General features: G+C 40.4%; 1 protein-coding gene across 6 annotated transcripts in view; it reads right to left on the bottom strand.

The window, feature by feature from the left end:
- MAP3K7CL (MAP3K7 C-terminal like) overlaps positions 1–26,555 on the bottom strand; it is a 79,824-nt gene that overhangs the window by 52,010 nt on the left and 1,259 nt on the right. For 4 of the 6 annotated variants that reach the window (XM_054047770.1, XM_054047779.1, XM_054047794.1 and 1 more), the window contains exon 2: positions 22,108–22,255. In XM_054047770.1, the coding sequence (XP_053903745.1) occupies positions 22,108–22,125 (18 nt within the window). In that variant the 5' untranslated portion in view covers positions 22,126–22,255. Of the gene's footprint in view, positions 1–1,285; positions 1,379–22,107; positions 22,256–26,555 lie in introns of those variants that run through there. The other 2 variants (XM_054047804.1, XM_054047760.1) reach the window with 2 other exon arrangements.

Genomic DNA, 26,555 nt, shown 5'->3' with positions numbered 1-26,555 from the left:
CTGTGGCGTTTAATTGATGGAAAGGGAAAAGACAGTTCTCTTAGCCAATCACATTGCAGCTTTTCCATAACACTTTCGAAAGCAATGGTTGTTTTTCTGCACTAAAATTGCATCACCCCATTTGATGTTATGTTTAATTATTAGAGCATCACATAAAATCAGTACAACAGAACATCATTACAAGATAAAGGCCTTGCTTGATGATGCACAAAATTCATCCCTAGCATCAATCCTTTGCAGGCAGTAGAGTAGCAGCAAGCATGAGTTTGGCCCACTGACTTAAACATTTATTTTTTGTTTTGTCTGTCTGAGCATTTAGCCAGCAGAGGGATACTGTTACTCTGTGGCAATGTTACACAATAAGCCACTGACGTGAACTCTGATCAAATAGTGGATGTTTTACAGTGCTTAGATTTTCTTTAAAAAACAGAACAATTATTCTAAAATTCTTACTTTGGAGCTGGTAGCCTCTTTTCATATTAATATTTGGAGGATTCTCATGAATAACCCCATCTTCCCTATTATTACTAATCAAAAGAACACACACACACCCAACCAGCATCAATTGGAAGAGAGACCACAAAGTCATTTAAACAGACAAAATGCATTTTGGGGGGGGGGTCTGTTTATGTAGCAACTTTTTCTAGAGCAACGATCTCCCTCTTCCATGGTCTCTTTGTGAAAAGTATTTGAGACCTTGCATGTTTTTTTTTTTAAATAAACAGAACAATTGCAAAACCAAAATTATTTATCATAACATACCCTCCCCACATGACTCTCAAACAAACCTAGAACAAAAGAGAGATACAAATTCGCACAACTTTGAAAACAAGACTGTTCATCATTACATATTGTATCACACATGCAACACATCTGTTAACCATCATCAGACAGGTTTTCTACACAATAGGATGCTTCATGTTTAATATCACAGATTAAGAAATGAGAAAAAACATTCATGGAAGTTAATACCATTTTAACAACAAACATGATAGGATGTCTTTTGTTGGAATCCTTAAGCTTACCATAACTGAGCACTGTCCTAAGTAAATCAGTGGTCTTGTCCCATTCACACACTGTGTGGTCTACAATGTTTACAAGTTACCAGTATTTAGTCACCGATCTGGGGGCAAAAATAAATACTCCCTTCAATAACTAATGTTTTTAATGTTACACAAGAGACTTTTTCATTTTGTTTTAATTTACGGAAAGAAAATCCTATCTATATATACACACTGTACATGAGCCAGTTATCTCATTTTATGAATTAAGATTATTTCTTCACCAGATTTTCTGCAGAATCCTCAATGGTCTCCATCATCAAAAAGAAAATAAAGAAAACAAGAAGGCAGGGAAACCTTCATTTCAGTGCTGTGTATGTAAATAGGATGATGAATGTCCCATCGGCTCAGGGAAATGAAACAGATCAACTGCGTACAAACTTCCCACTTATTTTCCTCACACACAAAAAAGGATAATCATTCTGTAGACAGAAGGATATGGGAGTGGGCAACTTTGAGTATAATGAGTTCTTTAAAAGGATCCCAGAAAGCAGTTCCATATTCATGAGGACTGTCTGTGGAACAGGCTGTTGTTTCTTTATAAAAATCTGTAGCAGAACTCAGATTAAGTGTGTTACAGCTCTATCAGTTTAGTTCAGTTTTCACACCTGTTGCCTTACCTCACTTAGTGGAGAGTCTGCACTTGTATAATCCAGGGCTAGCCACTGCCTTGGCTTGTCGTTGCCTTTATGGAGTAAAGATTCAATAAAAGAAAAGGCTGCACCTGCTACATAGCAACAAACTGACAGAGTCTGAGAAGCTGAGACAGCTGTTAAGGCAACATGCTGCTACCTGCACTTCCCAAAGGCTTTGCTATCCCACAAGACCACCCTATTCCGCTTTTCTTCGCAATTCCACTCTCCCTTCCTTTCCTTTTCAACAATGAGATTTATGATGTTGTCATGCTTCAGAGGGAAAAAAAATCCTTCTGACAGAGGCATTAATAAGCAGCAAACTGTGGAGAGTTCAAGATTTTTAATTCATTAGTCTTGGCAAACCTAAAATACAAACAGACTTGCTTCACAGGACAGGAATGTTTTCAGCATGACCCAATCAGTGTCTGTGTCTATTCCAGCAAACTGGCAAAGATAGCATGACTCCAGTCAGCAAAAATGTCTGTGGCTCGAATCAGCTTGGGGTGACATTGCCAACTTGGACTGGCTACACGCAAACTATTAAATGATAGAGGCAACTATCAAAGCTAACAATGAGGATGAGGTTTGGTGTTTTAGGCTAGGTTTGTAGTGGCTTTGGTAAAGTGTCTAATAGACTAACAACAGATGGTAGAATTATTATATTAAAGAGACAATGGATTAATTTTAGTAGTATATTAGAGTCTTGTATAGTCTTCATTATAAGTACATTCTGAAGGCAGATTTATTTACAAATATTTTGGACAGGAATTGAAATTGCAATTGACTTAAAACTAACAGCTTGTAGATTCTGCTGTTATTTCTGATACTGCCAGTCAGTTTTGTAACTACAAGCAAGGTAATTAGTAACTGAATATGGAAATGCTGTGAAAAAAAGAAGCAGTTGTCCAGACTGATGCAATTACAAAAAGCAAAGCTTAAATACCCTGCTGGCTGTATGTATTCTTCTGGATAACTGCGATCCCTGAAAGTGCAAAGGATACTATAGGACAGGAGATTGACTGACAATATATCTGCTGCACCTATCATTATACCGTGTTTTTTTTCATTAAGAAAAGCATGTCTCTTTCACCAACAGCAGTTGGTCCAATAAAAGATATTACCTCACCTTGTCTCTCTGACATCCTGGGACCCACGCACCAACACAGTTACAACAACACTTTTAAAAAAAGTTAGTTTCCCTACCTTCAAAATATTTTTTTAAAAACAATACATTTAATTTGACAGGTTATCCCAAATGCTCGTATTCTGGAATGTCTCAAGTACAGCACATCTGGGGCCAGATTCTCTGGTTCATCTGAGGCATACTAGATGCAGAAGCAGGGGGAGCCGCAAAGGTGGCATTAAATCAACTTTCTGTCTCCCCCCACATCCTGGCATTGGCCAGGAACTGATCCAGTCCCAGCAGCCCCTTTGGCTGCTCTAATTTACACCTTGCTCCCTGTGACCCAAGGTGCTGGTCCACACCTGGAGATAGCTGGAGCACAGAGCCACCCTGCTTACACTCCCCTTTCTCCAGGAAAGACCCCTGTGCTGGGGGCTTGGAGGACGTGGTGTAGAAGGACCACATAGGCTCTACATTACCTAGGGATTCCCCTGACAGCTGATTACATCTGCTTTCTAGCTTCATTGTGCCACCAGAGCAGGAACAAGAATCTGGCCAAGAGAATCCATTCCATGATTTCAAAGCATCAACATGCCCTGACTTCTACGCTCATGAGAGAGCTCATCTTTCTTTCTTTCTCAGCTGTAAATATACTTCTGAAAAGATATTTATAATAATCTCTATTTATCTCATTTTGGAGGAAGATTTAGCTTTGTTCACAACCACTATTGCTACTGAAATTTCACAATAAAATAGCACTGCAGCTTAATATTGATCTCAATGAAGGATTCTTTCTCCAACTAGAGGACTAATTATTTTTAAAGGATATATTTGGTTTACAGCCATAGGGTGAAATCCTGGCCCCACTGAAATCTATATTGAAACTCCCATGGACGACATCAAGGCCAGGATTTCTTTCATAGGGCCTGATTCTCTCCTGTTTTGCATCGTGTGTAGTTACTTACACCTGTTGAAAGTGGATGTAAAATAGATCAGATAGATAGCATTTACATCTAGTTGGCAGAGGTCTGAATGAACGCACAAGGTGCAATGCAGTGAAGAACAGGTCCTATATAAGGTATTTCTAAGATGCATAAAACCTTGGTATTTAAGCACCAACAAGACTTACCTTCACTAACCAAGACAGCAAGATTACTAATCACTCACTAACATAGGTCATACACATGCAATCTATCTGGCATGCCCAAGATGAGGCAGAAACACTGACACATGAATGGTTTCAGAGTAGCAGCCGTGTTAGTCTGTATCAGCATAAAGAACGAGGAGTACTTGTGGCACCTTAGAGACTAACAAATTTATTAGAGCATAAGCTTTCGTGGACTACAGCCCACTTCTTCGGATGCATACTCTGTACATACATACTTCTTCGGATTATTCCACTCTGTATGCATCCGAAGAAGTGGGCTGTAGTCCACGAAAGCTTATGCTCTAATAAATTTGTTAGTCTCTAAGGTGCCACAAGCACTCCTGTTCTTTTTGCTGACACATGAATGACTTTTCAAAACAATTGACTGACAATGCACAGCTACGAGATCACAGTGTATATAGTGCATGTATTTGCAAGTTCAATACATAATATTTTGGTATTTTCTATCTATTGTAAGCATGTTATATCATATTCTCCATTTATTATATATCAGTGTTTCTGATGAAATCCCATATTACTCGTCACACATTTCAAAAGAAGACAGTCTTAACAGTGCTTAACTCCAAAAACATAAAACAATTCTCGCGCATCTCTTTCAGTCAGTTTAGTACCATGCGGGGCTGCAAGTCACACTTTGGGACACAGAAACTATATAAACCAAAAAAACCTTGCATCACATTTAAATTTCAGTGCTTTATACATTAATTAGTCCTCAGGAACTACTACTGTATGTACTATGTGGATGACAGTGTAGTCTGACATTTTCAGTACAACAGTGGGAGTCAAGAATCCAGGGCTTTATCTTGCAGCCCTTACCCATGTGAGTAGTCCCACTGAAACCAAGCACACAATGACATGGACTTCTGTGACTGCATTGATCCTGATTTGGTGGTCGTGTGATTGTTCATCTAAAGAGCTCATAAACAAGCTAGATTTTTAGACTTATTTTCAAATGTTTGAGTTTACATTTTAGGAGGAGTTTTCCCTGATTCCTCTGAGACCCTATCCATCAAACCTTAACATTAAGACATTTTACATATACAGCACTGTATCTGAAATATTAGGTTGAATAATTACTATCATTCTGTAATTATTTTTATAACCTGTTTGCTATTGGGAATATAACATTACAAAACATTCAATTAAAGCTGAAATCAAGCAATAACATGCACTCATATAGCACCTTTCATATGAAGTTCTCAAAATCACTTTACAAAAAAGGAAAACTGAGTCTTAGTGAAATTAGGTTACATGCTCAAATTCCTATTAAGGCACTGTAAAACTTGGGAACAGACTCTAGTGGCCCAATCCCATAGCTCTTCTTCATGTGAGCAGTCCCATTGCACCCAAGAAAACTACTCCACGATTTGGTGCAGCACAGTAAATACTTGTTCATAACAGGCTGAATATACACTTTACAGTAAACTCTATGAAAAGTTCAGAATGCTGATAATCCCTCCGGTTTTTCCTGTAGAAGCACAGTAGTGGTGCTGTACCCTGTTTTCCTGCCAGCCTGCTCTTAGTCATCAGATGTTTGGTACCAAGCAAAATTCTTTTGATCCCATATCACATTATGGAACCTGAACTCCTCTAGAAGAGTGACACACAGGATATCATGTTTTAGTCATCAAAAGATTTAAAAGTAATCATACTTTAAATTAGAAACACTGCAGCTTATTGATATCTGGTACAAGTTTGTAATTTTTTAAAATATGAAGTATCAATTATTTTACACATGTATAAAAAGCAGTAAAATGATCAGTATTTGCTATCTAACAAAACACCTGTTCTCTTCCCTTTTATAGCTGTGCTACTTTCAATTCATGTGAGTTTCCTAATATGAATAGTATTTTGGTAGCATATGACCTCATTCAAACTGAAATGGTGTTTCAGAGGTTGCCAGTCACTATTTAAAAATACACTTAAAAATATTCTAACACATGGATGATGTTCAAAGGAGATGTTGAAAAACATGCTTTTCCAAACAGTGAATGAAAGGAAATTTTCACTTCACTGTTTCATCTGAAAAGAACACAAGACAGAATACAAACAGAAATTAACTTGTTTTTTTTACTGCAAGAATTGTTTAAGGGTCCAATCTTGCAAAGTTGCAGAGCACCCTTGACGCTCACAGAGGTTGATGGAAGTTAAGGATGCTCTACACCCCACAGGACTGAGTTCTGAAGGAGGAGCAAATGGCAACAAGACAGATTCTTTAACTACACATCACATGCTGAATCACTGAAGCCAATGGGATTGCCAGGGTGTGAGTTGGCACAGAATTTGGCCAAATAAAAATATTTCATGAGTGCATTTTTTGCCTGAACCTGCACTCCATTCTCAGGCAAATGTTCTATTGGGGAGTTCCTCTGAATATATAAAATACAAGGTCTAAAATATTGCACTGCAAGGGAATGTGCGGTAGGAGGTGGTGTTTGTGCACGTAAAACATTTTTCGTTGATATTTTTCTCTTTCAGATTTAAAAAAAAATGTAGTTGCATTTGTAGGGGAAAAAAACTTAGTGGAAATTTCTATAGAAGTAAAATACCAACCAAATGTATAGGAAAACTGAGTTATACCCAGAAATTTGGCACAAATCTCCCTCCCCTCTTCCTACATCCCCCCATTCCCCAACAAGTGGGGACAAACACTGAATACATGTAAGCTTGCTATTTTAGAAATCCATTGTTTTGCCATCAGTTAATCCTTTTCTAGTTCACTAAAGAAATCCCAGAATGCATCATTCTGTGATCTCACTGATACAATTAGTCCCATGCAATCCATTATAAGCAAGTTAAACTAATTATTTCTGTGCTGAATGCCCTCAACACCTTAGCTGGGCATTTAGCACATACTTTAGTGCTTACATCATTTTTTATTTTAGCTTTGCAATTTAACTTTAAGAAATGTATGGCTATAATGAAAAGTGTTCCAGATAGTTCTGATAAAAACATTTAGAACTAAGTTTTCTGCTTACAACCTGTACAACTTCATTGAGTTTTAAGGTGTTGCACATGGTGTCAGTGCTCAGTGTGAAATGAATATACGTATAGATCAGTAAAATGTCCTCTGCCAGTTAGCATCAAGAGGTCCCTGGATCACAAAGGAAGCTCAGCCCAAAGGACCCTCACTGCGTGCTCTGGTATCGGCAGTGTCCATACTGTGTCCAGTGCCCTCCGGCCATGACCCATGGGGAAGCAGAGGGGGAGGAGACAGCTGAGCGCCGCAGTCAGAGGGGTGGCTGCTGGTGTGGACTATAGGGATTTTCCATCCAGTGCACTGTCCTTCTGGGATTGCTCCCATCAGAGATGGGGGAAGGGGACTGCTTGGCTATGGCATCTGTTCATTTCCAAACCTGCCTGGCTCCCTTCCTGCCTGGGGGAGTGGGCTTAAGTGAGCTCCTCCGACCTGAGCTACTAAAACAATGCCTGCAACTTGCCAGCAAAGCTGACCTGTTCAATCCTGTCTGGTTTCTCTGCAATTAAGGGAAAGGGGGACTGAGATGAACCCATCCAGACTGGATTGAGGGAGAAACTGCATTTTCCACCAAGACCCTTGGTTAAGGAGGGAAGCATGAGACACAGACCTTCCCTTTTGCCTCTGGCTTTCTCAGCCTAGATTCCTCCTGAAGCCTTCAGTGGCAGTAGTAGCTGCAAATGCCTCAGAAGGGGAGGTGCAGCTGAGGAGACAATCTTGTCAAAAAGGCAGACCTGGGCCATGACTGGGACTCAGATAGACACATTAGTGAAATGAATTTTTAGTCAGAAATTTGAAATCAAGTTTGGAATTTCCTCAGAAGAGCTCTGCAGAAGCAGAGCCACCAGCCAATGGGGAGACAGAGAAAACCAGAGGGAACTTCAGGGGACAAGGTGCTACCCTGCTGCTAGTGACTAACTTGTCTAGTTCTGTCCCCAAGCTGCAAGCAGGCTGAAGGATCCACTGAAAAGTATCAGTGGACCTCAGCATGATGAAGAAAGGTGGTTTACAGCTACGTTTCCTCCCTCTCCACAGCTGTACTGACCACAAGCTCAGCGCAGTTAAGGATCATCTGTCCCTTAGTATCCCTTAGCTAAATATGGATCTCAGCTTCACCATATTTAACTCTCACCATTGGGTCAATAAATCTTGGTATTCATCTAAACAAACTCAGAGAAATAATTTCTGTTCTCAGGTAACACCTGGAGTAACTGCACTGATTTAACTGGATATTACAGACTCAATTGCCAACATTACGCTGATAACAAGCAAGTGTGTAGGCACAAATAAACACTCAAAATCTTAAACAGAAAATGTTGTCACTAAGCTTCCTTGCTGTCAGGAAGAAATAAGCATCCCTAGGACACAAAGGTAAAAAGCCCAGCAGCAGCAGCCAGTGTCTTGCCTTTCATTAGAACTGCCACTCTTGTTACCGCTACTGGAGCTGCATCTGCAGTGGCACCAGTCAGAACTGTAGAGGGGAAAGTGTAGGGTAGGCAAATGCAAGACTCATCAATTTGCAGAAGTTTGTTCTAAAAAAATGCAGTTTATATCAGTCCAGCCATCCCTTTCCCTTTTCTATAAATATCCACCCTCTCCCTGCCCCCAGGAAAAACAACATATGGACTATATAACCCATCATGGGCAGAACAGGAAAGACAGCCCAAGAATACAGCAGCTTAAAGTTCTTGTATTTGGCACCTAGATACCACAAAGTGATTGGTACATTAGAGATAGGTATATATTTGTTACATTTAAAAAATATTAAAAAACATTATTAAAGTTGTGAAGTCAATAGTTAACAGAACAGCATTAACAAAATACTAGAAGGTACATAGCTATATATATATATAGAAATCAATACACAAGACTAACCGGCAAATACACAGAACCCAAGAGTGATGCCATATTATGTCACGATAGGCAGCAATGTTTCTAGGCGATGTCTACATAAGTTATACTGACAAAAGTGCTAATGTCGCTCAGTGGTGTGAAAAAACCATCCCGCTAAGCGACATAAGTTATATCAACAGAAGCGCCAGTGTGGACAGCACTATGTAAGCAGGAGAGGCTCTTCCGCCAACATAGCTCCCACCACTCATTGGAGGTGGTTTAATTATGCTGACAGCAGAGCTCTCTTCAGTTGGCACAGAGCGGCTACATGAGCGATCTTACAGCAGCACAGCTGCATTGCTACAACTGTGCCACTGTGAGATTGCTAATGTAGACATGGCATAAAAAGTGGTATTTCCAGGAATGACTTCTCTGCATTAGTTAATTAGTGTTAGTATAAGATGTAATGTTATTCCTAGAAATGACTTATCTTGATGCTTCTTGGAGACAAGTAATGCAAGGTGACAGTGCCCTCAGTTTCCCAGTTAGGTAGGCCAACAAAAAGCAGTTTTCCTATGTGCTTTCAGACACCCCACGTTTACAAGTTTCAATGTTTTTAGAGTTTTAGCTGAACAATTTCTAATAACATTGACTACAGCTCAGCAATTATGATCCTCAAATATATATACAATTACACTTAGAAAACTCATGATTTGACACAAAACATCCTTCTTTTGAGCGCTCATTGTCCATTACTTACAATAGGTTCTTTAAACACACCACACTGAACCATGTATATAAATAATATTTATCCAAATATATCTGCTCCCCAATGCTGCCCCTTAGAGGACACATTTTAGAAGTTCATTATATCAAAGATGCAAACCAAGACCCTTGAAGACCACAAGAGCTGAAGTTTCTCAGCACAACATAGGTTTGGGCCCATTTTGAAAGGAACAGTTCGCAAACATGTGTAGGAGCACTTCTTTTTTTAAAAAAACAAGTTTCCTTTGCTTAATTTCTGCCTAGAGGTTAGTTCATCAACTTGATTTCCCTTCCCACTTTTGACTTACACTTTTTAATGAATGTCCAGTTTTTGACTTACAAGTGATTTTGTTCCTGTGCTCATTAAGCAAGTTTTATAGCAACACAATAAGATTTCTGAGCTAAACCTATGTAATAATTTTTTAAGAGTTGCTAAATCTTTCAAAATAAACTTGGTTATAAACCATGTTCTGTAGCGTGCTGGTGTTGTACAGCTAGGGTGACCAGATGTCCCAATTTTATAGGGACAGTCCTGATTTTGGGGTCTTTTTCTTATATAGGCTCCTATTACTCTCCACCCCCGTCCCAATTTTTCAGACTTGCTGTCTGATCACCCTATGCACAGCCTCTGTGTATGCTCCCCAAATCCTGTCTCTCTTGGGTGGGGGATTATAATGGTATCACAGCAGTGCTGGTGCAACTGGGGTCTTCTATGCCCGTAAGGAGATGGAAAGCAAGATTTACCTCTAGTACCTGAAATGGGTAGGAAAGTACCCATTAATAATGTGTAATACCCTGATTCTGCAAGGAGCTCTGTGTAGGTGGATCTCCATGCCTGTGCAGAGCCCCACTGAACTCAACAGAACTCTGTGCAGTTGGGCTGTTTTGCAGCATCAGTGCTTACATTTGCATGCAAGCACTGACATGGGAACAGATCCTGAGAAACTTATAATGAAACAATTCTGAATTCTTGAAGCCTTAATTTTGTACAAAGGTTCAACAATTCTGGAAAGAAGAAAACCTTATGTCCCCAAATCAACTTCCAGTATATTAAAGACAAAATTCATGCTTTCTGACACTATAAGCAGTGTAATTAGGGATAATACTCCTTTTGCTATGGAATTGCATTTGTGTTCCATTATTTCAAGTGCAAATACAGTAACTCCTCACTTAAAGCCGGTTAATGTTGTTTCGTTGTTACGTTGCTGATCAATTAGGTAACATGCTCGTTTAAAGTTGTGTAAGGCCTTGGCTACACTTACCAGCTAGTTCGACGGCTGGAAATCGAAGTTCTGGGTTCGACTTATCGCGTCTAGTCTGGACGCGATAAGTCGAACCCGGAAGTGCTTGCCGTCGACTGCGGTACTCCAGCTCGGCGAGAGGAGTACCGCGGAGTCGACGGGGGAGCCTGCCTGCCGCGTGTGGACCAAGGTAAGTTCGAACTAAGGTACTTCGACTTCAGCTACGTTATTCACGTAGCTGAAGTTGCGTACCTTAGTTCGAATTAGGGGGGGTAGTGTAGACCAAGCCTAATGCTCCCTTCTAATGTTGTTTGGCAGCCGCCTGTTTTGTCTACTGCTTGCAGGAAGAGCAGCCCATTGCAGCTGGCTGGTTGGGGCTTGGAACCAGGGTGGACTGGCAGCCCCCATCAGCTCCCCGCTCCCCTAAATTTCCTGTGCAGCAGCTGCCTGCAGTTCAGTTGTGTCCCTCCCCCCACTTCCATGTGCTGCTCCTGCCCTCTGCCTTGGAGCTGCTCCCCAAGACTCCTGCTTGCTGTGCCGGGGGGGAGGGAAGGGAAAGGAAAGGGGGGCTAATGTCAGGGTGTCCCCCTCCCCCCTGCTCCTGCACCCCGCTTACCCCATCTTTCATAGAGCAGGGTTCAGGACTGAGGGAGCTTGCAGCAGCTGCGGGTCTCAGCAAGCTGATCTAATTAACAAGGCAGTGTACTTAAGGGAAATGCGCATATCCCCCTCCATTCCTGCTGCTTTGCAGAGTGAGAGAGTTAACCCTTGTGGGCTCAGCCAATTGCTAATTCATCATTTAGCAGTAAGGGAAATATCCCACCCTCTGACTCCTCCACCTCAACCAAGCTTTACAATCATCATCACTGTGTACCAGTATTAAATTGTTTGTTTAAAACGTATACTCTGTGTGTGTGTGATATATATATATATAAAATATAATATAGTCTTTTGTCTGGTAAAAAAATTTCCCTGGAACCTAATCCCTTCATTTACATTAATTCTTATGGGGAAATTGGATTCGCTTAACATGGTTTTGCCTAAAGTCGCATTTTTCAGGAACATAACTACAACGTTAAGTGAGGAGTTACTGTACCCTTTACTTAGCCTTCACTGTCTATACGTTTGCCCATTTCAGAAGAAGCACTATGCAATAAAGCATAAGTTTGTACTCAGGAGAGGCCCAGGACTTCATTAAAAGAGGGGTGCATTGTATGTGAGGGATGAGGTTCACGACCAGATCTGCCCAGGGAGGGAACAGGTAAGAGTATCCACATTGTGCCCAGTTACAGTTTATATTATTAACTTCTCTATTATGCTAGCACTAAAATTCTTCAAACTCAGCTAAATGTAGAAAGTAACAATTAAGCTAATACATGGGATTGATTCCTCATTGCATTATTCCAGTTTCTCCAGTTTTACAGCAACCAATGGAGTGACAATTGCATAAAAATAGAGTAATGCAGCAGTGAATAAGGCCCATCATTCCTAAACCTGTGAACCTCATAATGTAGTGTTGCTTATTATATTAAGATTGTTTGTGTCATCATGGCTAAGTATTGGCATTTCAATTATAAATCACTATTTTCAGGAGTTACAAACTAACACAATGTGGTGCACAAAACCCCAGCCTATACACAAAATACATGCTACACTGTTTTTGAGTTATAAAATGGGGGAAATGATTTTAAATATTCATTTGCTAAAAACTAAACTTTGTTGGTCATAATTTGCAAACAAAAATGTTTACAAAGGTTGAATGTATGAGTCAGTAAAGTGGAGTAAAGTTGACCTAATGCCCAAAAACATTGTTACACTTTCTTTACATAAATCCTACACCTTTAAAATACACAAATATCACTCAGAATGTCTGTAAATGAACACAGATGTCTGTAAAATACACCTCTACCTCAATATAACACTGTCCTCGGGAGCCAAAAAATCTGACCGTGTTATAGGTGAAACCGCGTTATATCAAACTTGCTTTGATCCACCAGAGTGCGCAGCCCCGCCCCCCCGGAGCACTGCTTTCCCGCGTTATATCCGAATTAGTGTTATATCGGGTCATGTTATATCGAGGTAGCGGTGTATCTGTAAAACGACCAAAAACTTCAAATTTGGGTGTCCTAAGAGTACCTTTGTTTTCACTCTGATGGTGGTCCTTGTTCTAACTGGCATGGTTGTAGAATGGCTGAATAAACCTTACCAATAATTTTGTATAATCTCTAAGGGTTTTTCGCAATAAAAAACATATGACACGCTTAGAACATGTGCTCCACGTTTCATTGTTTCAGAGTTGGTATGATTCCAATTATGCATCATCATTATCCTGTATTATCTTAGAACTACCAGGATCAGCAAAATAGAGAGTTCACTTAAGGCTTGTCTACACTGGCACTTTACAGCGCTGCAACCTTCTCGCTCAGGGGTGTGAAAAAACACCCCCCTGATCGCTGCAAGTTTCAGCACTATAAAGTGCCACTGTAGACAGTGCACCAGTGCTGGGAGCCACTCCCCCCATGGAGGTGGTTTTTTTATAGCTCTCTCCCAGCGTTATGCTGAGACTACACAGCCATATTAAAGTTCTGCCGCAGCAGTGCTGCCACAGCCCACGCTTTAACGTTGTTAGTGAAGACATGCCTTTAGTTCAACACAACAACACAAGAAAAATGCAAAACAGAAGGAAAGCCACCCCATCTCAGTTAGCAGTTTTGCTTCCAATAAAGTACTTCTTTAAAAAACAACAAACAAACAAACCCTACATACACCAATTATTCTCATGGCTAATCTGTTTTGTTTATCCAGCATAGTAACTACTCTCAGTAGCAAGAAGTCTGGATATCATTTCTCATATGCAGAGCCCTTCTCCAGTTTGTAGGGATATCTGCTTGTCCTTACATTTCACAATGGCTTAATAGCTTTCTAGTATCCATGCTATAATCTTCCAAATTACCTCCAATTTAATAACTTCATTTATGTATCCCTGAATAGGTTTTGGTCTTATTGCTCTTAAGCACCATGCACTGTTTGACAATATTTTCCACAGATGACATTCCCCAATCCTTCATTTTTATTTCATATTTTCTCTATACTGAACTGCAGGTTCTTAAACTATCTAGTTTATTCTGAATTGTATTGCTTTCTTCCTTTATTATGATTGCTCCTTTTGTAGCATAAAGCACATGAGTATCTGTTCCTCTTTTTACACTTCAGTTCCTCAAAATGACTGGTTATCATCATGACTTGGCTAAATTTCAATCAGACGGTTACATTCTGCCTTCCAAAATGTCCCTTGCATTTTAGTTGATTAAAATACTCTTCACTTCCTGTCCTAAATTATGCTGTTCTAAGTTATAGCTCTGCACTATTAAATGGCTGCCATTTTCCATCCCAGAGGTAAGTGTCATGAATGGGTGAAAATGACTGCTGCATATGTAATTTATGCATCAGACTGTCAGAACGCTTCATGCCGACTGTCCCTACTTAAAATGTAGAGTCACTGTATTTATTTTTAAGCAATAAATTTGCCATTTTTCCAAACTGTCCCCTCAAAAAGTTCTCTGTATCCAAGGTATTTCAGTGGAATTAAAAAACACGTCCCTACTTTTCTCCCTAAATGGAGATTTTCAATACTCACAGGTGTGCTTTGGGAAATTTTGCATGAAAAATATTATATAATAGTCAATCATTATTTATTATTTACTAATACTCACTTTTCTACCGTGTTTCAATCAAGATCCCATGCTGATATTCCCTATCTGTGAATATACTTTCAGTTCCTGCTTTTGGATATATATGCAAACATCTCAAGCACCCCAAAGTAGCTATTACTTTCAGAAATTTTAGCCCTATTTTTGAGGGTTTTTCCCTTAATATCTTGGGTTAGATTACTCCCTCGTATAACTCCACCAAAGTCAACAGGAATTACATCAGGGATGAATTTGATTCATCATATTAAATACTTCACAACCTATTTACTTCATTCAAATTAGTAATGTCGTATAGTGAAATCTAATAGGCTGAAACAATTTTAAGATACTTGGCAGCATATCATGATGGTCTTGCCCTCTATGATAAAATATATCAGCACCTTGACCCATACTGTGATGCCTCTATCTTTTGAGGAAGTGGGTCACTGGATGTATGTATGTATTGTTTTATATTGCTTGTTTGTCTACTTAGGCTCTGAATTCAAAGACCTTACAATCTATGTCCCCTCTTTGCTCCATACAGCGCCAAGCACACTGATGATGCTCAACAAATAATCCTAGGAAACAAAAGATGAAAATAAAAAAGTTTTCTTTTCAAAATCTCCCCTCAGTGAATTTCCTCTTAAGATTCCTATGACTCTTTTTATTCTCCCAGAAAAAATCAGGTTCCTGTTTCAGTATTGACTTCAGTCTCCAGCAGAGTCACAGACCCACACTCATTCATCTTTAATCGTGCCCTGACTGAGCCAAACTTGACCACAACCTGATCTCCTAAACCAACCTGAACTCCACAATTCTCACATACACATAAAATACTAAGAAATGTGTGACGGAAGTATACATACAGGGAAAGATAGGGATAGAGTTGCAGCCTGAATTCTAACTCCACACCATTGTGTTATTAAAATACATGCATGATGCAAAATCCCCTCATTGTTGGGATTAAGCCACAATGCAGACTATTCAACTGCAAAGTTTCATGCTTAAAGAAGTGTTGTTGTTTTTTAAACAAAGGGGCAAATTCTGAGGTAATACGTAAAGTGGAGTAAATTACATGTTGGTAATTGGGTGTAAATAGGTTTAAGGAAGTAAGATGTACACACCAAGTATCCAAAAGCAGGAAAAATAGGCCACCGCCTGTTTTAAAGGACAACCTCCCATCAGCTGCTCTTTCTGCTACAAACACTATTCCAGCCTCTAAACCTGTAAATTCATTCTCATTACTATAGCTAGTTGAAATTTTTGACAAAAATGTCTTTTCAAATTATAAATTTTTTTTGTGCAAAATTTTTTGTATCATTTGAAATTTTCCAGTTTTCAGTTAAACAATATAACATAGTTGGATTCAAATTAAAATGAAAACTTCTTGGCTTTTGTTTTTTTCTGACATTATGTACTTTCCTCATTCTCTTCTCCCCCTCCCTTTTTTCCAGTGGAAAAATCCAAGATTATTGATTTTGAATAATGTTATTGGAAAAAATCAGAAAATTTCAGGAATTTTTTTTTTTAAAAGAATTCTTAAAAAAAATTTTAATGGAAAAATATTTCCATTTTTGACCAGCCCCACCTAGTACAGAGAATAAAATTCAGGTATAAGGTGGTATAAATTACACTTGGTAAGTCTAGGATAGCCTAAAATTGTGTAATGTATATGGTGGGGAGTGGAAAAGAGGGAATTTGGTTGATAGTGTTCAAAAGCACCAGTATAAAATATAGAGTCCTATTTATTTATTTGCAACTGAAGAACTGCCAAGCTACTTTTTTTCTGATGGATAAAAAATAATTGTTGTTACTCTTCCTTGGCTTAGATCTTCGTTTTTTGCAAAGATTGCAGCGCAGACAGAACTGTTAAAAAATTATAACACTGAAAATAGTCTATAATGGAAATGCAACAGATCCTTACTGCAGTCGTCATCTTGTGAATGGTGATCCTAAAATACATTAATTTGGGGAAGATGGGTCCTCTATGATCACTTCCATTTTCCCCCCTCTTAATTCGTCCCTCATAAAGGCTTCGAATCACAGTGAACCAGGAAAGAAGGAGCCTGTGAACAGTGCTCCTGGATTAATATAAAAGTGCTGCTCAGGAACAACATTAAACACCTTTTCCTTCCCTTGAGGGCTCAGTTGTGTTGCTTCTAGAACACTCCCAGCCTCTGCGGTCATTGGAAGCAAGGGATAAGTCTTCTCTCTGAACTTTGATCCCTCACATGGCAGCACATTGTGCTACCACCAAACTACTTGGGGACTGGCTCTATGGTACACTGTAATCATCCTTGATGATCCTTCCCAGGGTAACAGATCAGAGAAAGAAATAAGGTCCTGTTGTCCTGCTCCAAACCTCATGTGTAGACATATCTCTCAACTCTGTACCTGAAGACAGTGCCTCTACTGAAATTTTATTTCTCAAATTGCCTGTTTTGGGCTTACAGTGTATTTACTGAGAGATCTGCTGACTCTGTAAGTTGTAGAGCTGTATAATATGTTCACAGTATAAATTAGAGCTGTAGTAGTTTATGCCTGGCGTTACATGATACAGTTTGTGTCCTTTAACATATTCTCTGTCATGTCTCTGGCAACATTTCCTAATGAGGTTCTTTCTCCCAAGCTCTTTTAACAAATTGTGTGTTTGACTATGACCTCAATTCAAAGCTTCTGAAATCATTTCTTGACGTTTTTCTAATTACTATTTCTGGTTTAAAGTTTCTGAAAACTGTGCAGAATGTGTCTCTGGCTTGAAGAAATATAGCATAAAAAGTGAGCTTGTATATAATGATGTTTCCTTAAAGTGAAGTTCTATTTTGAAAAGTGACTACAATAATGGCAACAGATCTGATCCGTATGTGGATTCAGTCAAACCTGCTGATATAACTGAAATAAGATTTTACTGCTTTTTACTCCTGTTAGCACTGCAGAGCAAAAACTACTATGAAAATAGTGCACTGGAGTCTAATATTCTTGTGCGTTATCCACAGACTTCATTACTAAGTTTCATTTATAGAATCAATCATTTTCACTTGTGCAACCCCACTGAACGCAAACTGTTCTAGCATTAAGGGCACACAGCAGCCCTGAATCTGAGCAGTAAAAACATGAGCTTTATGCTAGTTTAGCCCATATATTCACCCTGACCTTTGCTGTATGCAGTTCGGCTGAACCCAGGATCTGGTTAGCAGTATTCAGCTGACTTTCTGTAGTTCCTTCTTTTGGTTATTGAAATTGATTTTCCTGTAAGTCCTACATCAGTGGTTCTCAAATTTTTCCATATCATGATTAAGGTTACAATTTAGTTATGGAGGTCGCGGAAGCCACGGAATCCATGACTTCCAGCAACCTCCATGATTTCAGCCTGCGGCGGTCGGGAGCTGCAGGGTCCCCCGCCACCCGTGGGGGCAGGGAGCTGAGGGGGAACCCCAGAGCTCCAAGTTGCCGCAGGTGGTGGGGGTACCCTTCAGCTCCCGGTCGCCACAGGAAGCAGGGGAACCCCTGAGCTCCTGGCCACTGTGGGCCCCCAGAGCTGCGGGGGTACTCCGCAGCTCCCAGCTGTTGCAGGAGGCATGGGGCCCCCACAGCTCCCGGACACTGCACCTGACAGGGGGATCCCCAGAGCTGTGGGCAGCAGGGGTACCCCACAACCCCCATCTGCTGCAGGCCGCAGAGGACCCTGGAGCCCTGACACTCAACTTGCGGTAGGGGCCCCCGGAGCTCCTAGCTGCCATGCAGCTACAGGCAGCGTGTGGACCCGCAGATCCCCATTTTGTCACAGATATTTTTAGTAGAAGTCAGGGATAGGTCACAGCTTCTGTTCATTTTTCTTTATTGCCCAGGACCTGTCCCTGATTTTTACTAAAAATATCCATAACAAAATCTTAGCCTTAATCATGACTCCATGTTATATCACAAAAACAGCTTTTAATTCCCATCCCATGGTTTCGGAACCCCCTCATCCATCTAGCCTAGTGGTTCCCAAACTGGGGTTCGTGAACCCCTGGGGGTTCAGGAAATGTTACAGGGGGTGCTTGAGAAAAAATTCCCTAATGGCAGCCAGAGCTGTCCCTAGGGACCCCGGGCAGCACAGGCCCAGCAGCCTGGAGCACCTGGACTTCCCAGAGCTAAGCAGATCAAAGCAAGCATCTCTATCACACTGAGATTTAAACTTCAAGAATCTTTATAAGAAATGGAAAGGGGAGGTGGATATTTTTTGCTGTTATTAAAATTAAATAGGCAGTTAGTGTTGTTTTTAAAAGTATTATGAAGAACAAATTTAAGCGTTGTTGTAACGTGTGTTGTTTGCCTGGACTGCTCAAGACCTGAATGCTTGTGTAGGAGGAACTCTTTGAGTTGGCTTCTTAAATACCTTCATGCTGTTTCACAACTGATACTGCTTGATGAAACATAGGATCCTTGTCTTATAACAGGCTCATTCAAAGTGTTACAAGCTACAAAAGTGAAATCTTGGAAAAGTGTTGCCGTTTTCATAATGTAATAAAAATACTGTAATGATAATTAATAATAAATAGTGTGTAATAAGCATGTCATAAAAACAAATTTTATATTTCTAAGATCACTGCTTTTATTTATACTCAGGTAAAGGAGAAAATCCCTGGAAATATTCATTTTTAGGAGGAGGTTCGCGAGACTTGACATTTTAATGAAAGGGGTTCACAGGTTGTTAAAGTTTGGGAACCACTGATCTAGCCATATGGTCATGACCCCCTGGTTGAGAAACTATGCCCTCCATTGTGTACCTTGACCCCACCACCTGACAGCATGGGAGTTTCAACACTTGCAAAGAATAATAAAGTTCTGTACGATATATAAAGAGCAACTTCCAGCTGAGACAGAGCCCGCACAGCTCCTACTGACTTGGTCAGAGAAGGTCTTTCATTTGGCTCACCTGACAGACTTCCTGGCCATGCACAGTGGGTCAAACACTGGTCCTCAAAATTGACCTCAAAAGTACTAACATTTGGTTCTACAATTGCTCTTTGGGTCTTAGCACAAAACAAGTCTAAACACCAAATGTGCTAATTGGTCAAACTCATTCCACTGTCTGGTGACAAGCTAGCAGACACAACAGGTACAGACAGTAACAGAGCTTAGGCTATCAGAAGTAAATCATATGCAGTTTTGATATGATCAAACTGACAGTTTCCACACACTGGAAGCTTACTAATGGAAAATCTGTTGTGAATACTATTCAGGGCCTAATCCTGTTCCAAATATAGTCAACAGGACGACTCAGGATCAGGATCATTAAGTATGCAATCAGTATTCAGACATGTATTGTTTCTTACTGTGGTTTCAAAAAAAAGCAGAAGAGAGGAGACTCAGTGTGGCCAGATCTGAAATCTATTCTTCCATAAAAGATGAGAAGCAGCTGGTACTCAGAGTTGATAAGATAAATAATATTGATGACAAAGAGAAGCTGTGCCTAGTATCCCTTTATAAGCAAAAAGACAGAGACATCTTCCCCAGTTGGATGCTGTTTCAGGCATCTAACATTTATACACAGGGTCCAAATTAAATCTGGCTCATATCCAACATGGAGAACTGCTAACACTGCTGAGTTGGTGCTGACTACTTGTTTTCTGAAACAAGGCTGTCACCTTCAGTTCCTGTCTATTGCAAGTGAAATGGTACCTTGAAAATTCTACATACAGTACATTTTTCTTTATTAATCCTGTTAAATTTTATTTAACCCTTTCATTCTGCTGAACGTAAAACTGTTACTAAGAAAAGACACAGTCAATTATTTCACATCTGAATGTAATAAATATAATGCAGTACTTATATAGCTCTCTGCATTTTCACAGCACAGTACAAACATTAATGAATAAATACTGATTCTATGGGCATTATAAAAAGAATTTTTTACTGTTAAGTATACATAAATACATATTAGATCACTGATTTCCTAATCTATTACTGTCTTATTGGCTTTAAACAGTAATGTGACATTTAACTTTTTTAAAGTAGTTTTTCTTATAAAATGGTTTCTGCCTATTCCTTTTATATATGCACATGTATTGTTTTTGCCTTGCTTAAGTGTAACTTCAGCAGCTATCCATAGCAGTTGTCATTCTATATAAATATATACGGTAGTACATTATTTTTCTCTTCCTACCATTTTATGTTTAAATGAATATGTACACACGAGTGATTAAAACGAAGCCACTAAGAATACAATATGTAACATCACTAGAGTTTTAGATACTGAGCTTTTTTGAGAGAGAATAGTAAGTAATGTGCTCTATGAACCAGGCTGAGGGAGGGAGCATAGTCTCCTGGTCAGAACATAGCACTAGGACTAAGCCTTGGGTTCTAGTCCTGGCTTTGCCACAGGCTCATTCTGTGACTTTCAGTGAGCCACTTTAGATATGTGTGCCTCAATTTACACATTGTAAAATGGAGTAAGAATTCTTCCCACTGTACTGAAGTGTTGTGAGACTCCATTCATTAATATTTTTTAAATATTTTGAGAATCTTATATGAAAGACACTATATAAATTCAGAGGTCAAGATCCTCAGTTCCAGCCAAGGAGTGCACAACAGTTCAGAAATGGGAGGTGAAAAGGTGGCCTTTACATTCCTCTGATCCACTGCCAACTCTACGCTGGGCCAGTCTGCTTACTGCTGGCAGCCCTAAGGGGCTGATATGGCAACCAGGGATAAGTGAAATACAAGGAAATTCCCCTGGCCACACCAATGTTCCTCAGCCACAATGGCACCAGGGAGGTGAAGACTTTACAGACTTTGGGCCTAATCCAAAGACTACTGAAGTCAACAGATTCCCATTCAGTGGGCTTTGGATTAGGACCTCTGCGGAATCTTCATACCACAGGTTCAGATCACACATAATTAAGAACTCCAAAGTTAACCCTCCCAACTATCACACAATAGGAAAGAGGACAATACAAGAAGAACACAAGTAGGAAGATGCTTGGCCAAACTCTTTCAAGTTACGGAGTGGCAAAAAAAAAAAAAAATATATATATATATATATATAAATAAAAATAAACACTAGGAAACTCTTCTATCCTTACTCTGAACCGATAACACTTGTGTCTTTCTTGGAAGTTCCAAATTGCATCTGGCTGCGTGGACATCCTAGCCAACATGCTGGGGAAATATCTAGATTTACAAGATTACATACCTGCATGTCCCACGTGCCCACCAACAGAATCGGTGGTCTTCTCTGAGGATCTGCACCCCCACTAAAGTTCTTCCCTTCAGCATCATCACCACCACCAAGAGAAACTCATGTCAGGAGTAGTAGCTTCTTTCCGGAAATTGAGAATTGCAATTATTTTTATTATTTTAATCTCCATAACTGGGATCTAGTACAGTTAGCTGCAAGAGTCTCAGTCATTCATTTCCCAGACTGTTGTCCTGTTCTAGCACTTCAGTTCTGTGATAAATACAGCCTGAAGTTCATTAAAATCTTTTCACAGTTTCGACCCTATGGTTATCAAGACATCCCACAGATCCTGAGAAAACCTTTCTATCTCCAAGAAGGAGTGGTATGTCAAAACAGCAGACTGGAAGCTTTAATCTCTACACCAGTGTTCTCTCCACCAGAGAATGCACTTACCACAGCTGCTCGTACCATGTCTCATGTTGGTTCTCTGGGCCTCATCTGGTTCTGGAACTCTTTCTCAGGCAAAATGGAGCCCACCAGTTTGCAAGACCTGGAGGAGATGTTGTCATTCTTTTCCAGGTGAGTCTTCCTACTCATGGCGCTAGAAAATTACAAAAACTGTAGTAAACATTTTATTTTCTATGAAGAAGTGGTCTCCCTACGACAGTATTTTGAAAAGGCTAAAGAGAGGATCACAGAGTGATCTTGTGGCTTGATCTACAAGACAAAAGTGCCACACATGGAGTCACTGCCTCTCCGTGCCTCTGTTTCCCCTTCCATTCTTTGTCTGTCTTATTTAGTCAGTGTAACTTTTTTAGGTCAGGGACTGTCTTACTATGTGTATATGTGGAATTTCGCACAATGTGACCTGAACTTGGCTGGGACCTCCAGAAACTACTTTAATGTACATACGACTAATAATAATTGAGATTATAGTTCTCATTCCATACTCAGTCCTGTACTCTTTGTGGTCTAACACCTCTGTGTTTTACATGGGGGAGAATGAACTCTGCATATCTTTACAAAAATGAGGTATAGCCCTCAGGCTCCTGGCAAGTTGCCACTGGAGCCCTTCATTGGCCAAAGTTGGAGGTCCCTTGGCTAAATATAGTTTCAATTTTATATTTATAATTTCATCAGATTTTTTTTTTAACTTTCCATTTTCTAGCTGAAGACTTCTTGTACTATACAGGCAACTGGAAATGAAGCTACTTGTTTACATACTATTCTTTGCATCTTTGTTAAAATTTTACCATCCTGAAATTTGATGAAACATGTGTCTGCAGATGAACTGGGGATTTCCATTTGTGCAGTAATAGATTTTGGCTGGTGAAGGAGCAGTCAACTGCCAAGAGCCAACTCTCTGACCTTTGGATGGTCCTCTAATATGGCCAATGTCCCTGCAGAATATAAACTGAGTAGCTGAGTAGCTAAATAAAGATCAAGGCCAAATCAAAGTCATGATTAGACATCCAGCCCTGAACAAATATTTAATACCCATTCTTGACTGAATAGGAACAAAGGTCTTTTTACTAATATTTTATATGATTTTAAAGTGTTCTAGCTTCAAAGCCATTTTAAAACCTTTTTTTTTTTAATTTGTGCTTAGAACAAATTTTTTGGAAGCATTTGACTAATACTCTAAAACACCACTTACATTATTTACTTATCTAAAGCACTGTGAAACACTTGGTAATTTTACCTCTCCAAATAAAACCTGCATTTAATAAGACATCTGAATTAGGACAAATCAGATTGTTCAAGGGATAAGGTAGAGGATACACAGCCTTTGTCCTAGGTTGCTGATTCAAGTCAGAGATGATCTAAAGTTACCATCCGATGGTTACTGGCGGCCTACATGACTTGAGTTTGATTCTTAGTCCAGTTTCAACATTCCACAAATTACATTCAGGACACCTCTACCCCAATATAACACGACCCGATATAAACCGAATTCTGATAGAACACGGTAAAGCAGTGCTCCGGGGGGGGTGGGAGCCGTGGGGCTGTGCACTCCGCCGGATCAAAGCAAGTTCAATATAACACGGTTTCACCTATAACGCGGTAAGATTTTTTTGGCTCCCGAGGACAGCGTTATATCGAGGTAGAGGTGTATTTGTAATCATCTGACTAATTAATTAACTAATGACATTTTAATTACTGTAGATTTAATGAGGGAATGTCACATTTTGACTGGCCCAATGCTTGCAAGGTTACCAATCCATAATGCCATGCAAAAATCCTTAGTTCAGTCCCTCAGCAAAGGCTTTTGCTTGTTACAGGCACTGGAAGTGCTTCAGAGACACTGTTACCTGAAAAAGCTGAGAGCTTCATTCATGGGCTCTGAAATGGTAACATCCAGCCTTCGTTGGCCAAAGGTTATCATGATGGGTGACTTGAGGGAGGAGTGAGTAGAAGTCCTCCATTGAGAGAGAGGGGTTTTTGTACTTTTAATGGAAAGTTAAAGGTTTCTTTTCTTAAATAGGCCTGATTCTGCTCTCATTCATATCAGTGAAAATCAGGAATGAATCTACTGAAGTGAAGGGAATTACAACAGACCAAAACCAGTATAACTGAGATCAGGCTCAGGATCTTTATTTTGTAATACAAAAACACATTGGCTGCATTATGCCTGAATTCAGGTGCTACCAATAAACCTAAGTACCCAGCACAGCTATGAAATGGGAACTCAGGAAGAGAAGGGTTGCAGATACCATCACTGAAGCTCATATAATTACGGCTACGATTTAGTCACGGGTAATTTTAGTAAAAGTCATGAACAGGTCATGGGCAATAAACAAAAATTCACTGCCATGACCTGTAGTGGCGTCTGGAGGGAGAGGGGGAGAGTGCTGCTGGAGGAAGAACTGGGGGGGGAGCCGCTGCTGGGGAGGGAGCCCAGGGCCAGCAACACCAGCTGCCAGTGGACTGCAGCAGCTCCGGCTGGCTGCCAGGGGACCACTACCTGGGGCTGCGGACCATGGCTGCTCCAGGGACCGCTGCCTGAGGCCGCAGACTGCAGCTGCGCCGTCGAGGGACCACTGCCCAGAGCCGTGGCTGCTATGGTAGGCTGGGGCTGCAGCTGCTCTGGCCAGGGACCACTGCCCGGGGCTGCGGACCGTGGCTGCTCCGGCTGGAAAGGGACCATTGCCCAGGGCCACGGACTGCAGCTGCTCCGGCCAGGCGCCTGGGGACCACTGCCTAGAGCCGCGGCTGCTCTGGCCAATCGCCCAGGGACCACTGCCTAGGGCACATCTGCTCTGACCACCCGGGACCACTCCTGGGGGCCGCCAGAGCAGTGGCTGGTGTGGCTGTCCCCAAGGCCGTTCCAGCAGCAGCTGGCGTGGCTGGCCTGGAGCCAGCTGCTTGGGCTGCCCTAGGGTTAGTCACACTGGCCCCCTTCAGAAGTCACGGAGGTCGCAGAAAGTCACAGAATCGGTGACCTCCATGATAGACATGCAGCCCTACATATAATTAACTAACTACTACTAAATTATCTGACATCCAGTAAAGCAAACTACAAATATGCTACAAAGAGCTTTATACAATGGAAACTCACATGCCTCTTTAGAATAAGCTATACTGGCATAAGCACTTTTATACCGGTATAACTGCAACCATGCTGGAGGGGGAGAGAAGGAGAGTTGGCCACTTTAAAAAAGCTGCAAAACTTTTCAGTGTATACTAGTGACTTGCTGTAGCTCACACAGGAAGTCTGTAATGAGCAGGTAACTGAGCCCACTTCTTCCAAGTACCAAGCTAGCACCCTAACACTAGCTCATCCTTCTCCTCTAACATGAAGCTAGTTCATGCATTGTGTTATTAGAATTGGTACTGTATACAGAATACATAGTTGTTCATGAGGCTTCATACTCCTGGACATCTTGACTATAAATATAACAAAGCTTGCTCGCTGACAAATTTTCCTAACTTATGGAGGAAAGGCCTACATTAAAAAAAACATTAATTAACAAGGTGGTTTGTTGTCAGTTTCACTTTCTACAGTAGTTCTTACTTCTCTTTTCTACTGTGTTACATGGTGTTATAAAAACACACAAGTCTGTTAAATTATTCAAGACATAAAATTAAGTTAAGTGCACCCTCTTGAGGTTATTTAAGTGACAACCCTTACTTAGAGCTTGTCTACATTAAGAATATTTGTACTGGTGGAGCTAAATAAATGTAAGATTAGAATAAACAGATTTAGTTACACACCAGTAGTGGGGCGTAAAGCAGTTTAGTTTAATTCAGTTATTAAAATAACAAGGATAGTATGTCTTTTACAAAAGCTGTGCAGAAAGAATTTGGTTGCAGAATGAAGCTTAACTCATTTATATGACCACTAACAAATTAATTTAGAGAGCAAAGGACTAAGAAGTTAAGGCTTACAATCTGTAAAGGCTTCCTAACCCCTGAATCTAGACTGATTATTGTTATTATTTGAACGCATCTTCCTTTCTCTCTGCACAGGTTTTGTGTATTATGAAGAACATTTATCAAGGAAGGCCTCTACACAGTTAGAGATCACATGGTCACCAAAAGCTTCAGTGGTGAGATGACAGATACAGGCACAGCTATAATGGCATAGCCCCATAGCTAGATGGGGCTTACAGCGACAGAAGGGGCTTTTCTGTTGCTGTAGGAACCTGAGTGACAGTGGCTAGGTCAATGGAAGCATTCTTCCACTGACCTAGCTGAATCGACACTGGATCAACATAACTAAATCGCTGAGGCGTGTGTCTTTTTCACACCACTGAGCACCATAACACCATGTCCACCTACATCTGAAGTGTAGACCACTGAACACCCTACCAGATCATCAAGTTCAAATGGCCTTCTAGTAAGCCATGCAATTTCAAGACTGATCTGGGTGGTACCGGATCTGCAAGCAAGCTATGTCC

Source organism: Malaclemys terrapin, chromosome 1 (assembly GCF_027887155.1).
Source record: "Malaclemys terrapin pileata isolate rMalTer1 chromosome 1, rMalTer1.hap1, whole genome shotgun sequence".
Taxonomy (NCBI): domain Eukaryota; kingdom Metazoa; phylum Chordata; order Testudines; family Emydidae; genus Malaclemys; species Malaclemys terrapin.
The sequence above is the reverse complement of the archived record's forward strand: the minus strand, read 5'-3'. Positions and strand labels throughout refer to the sequence as shown.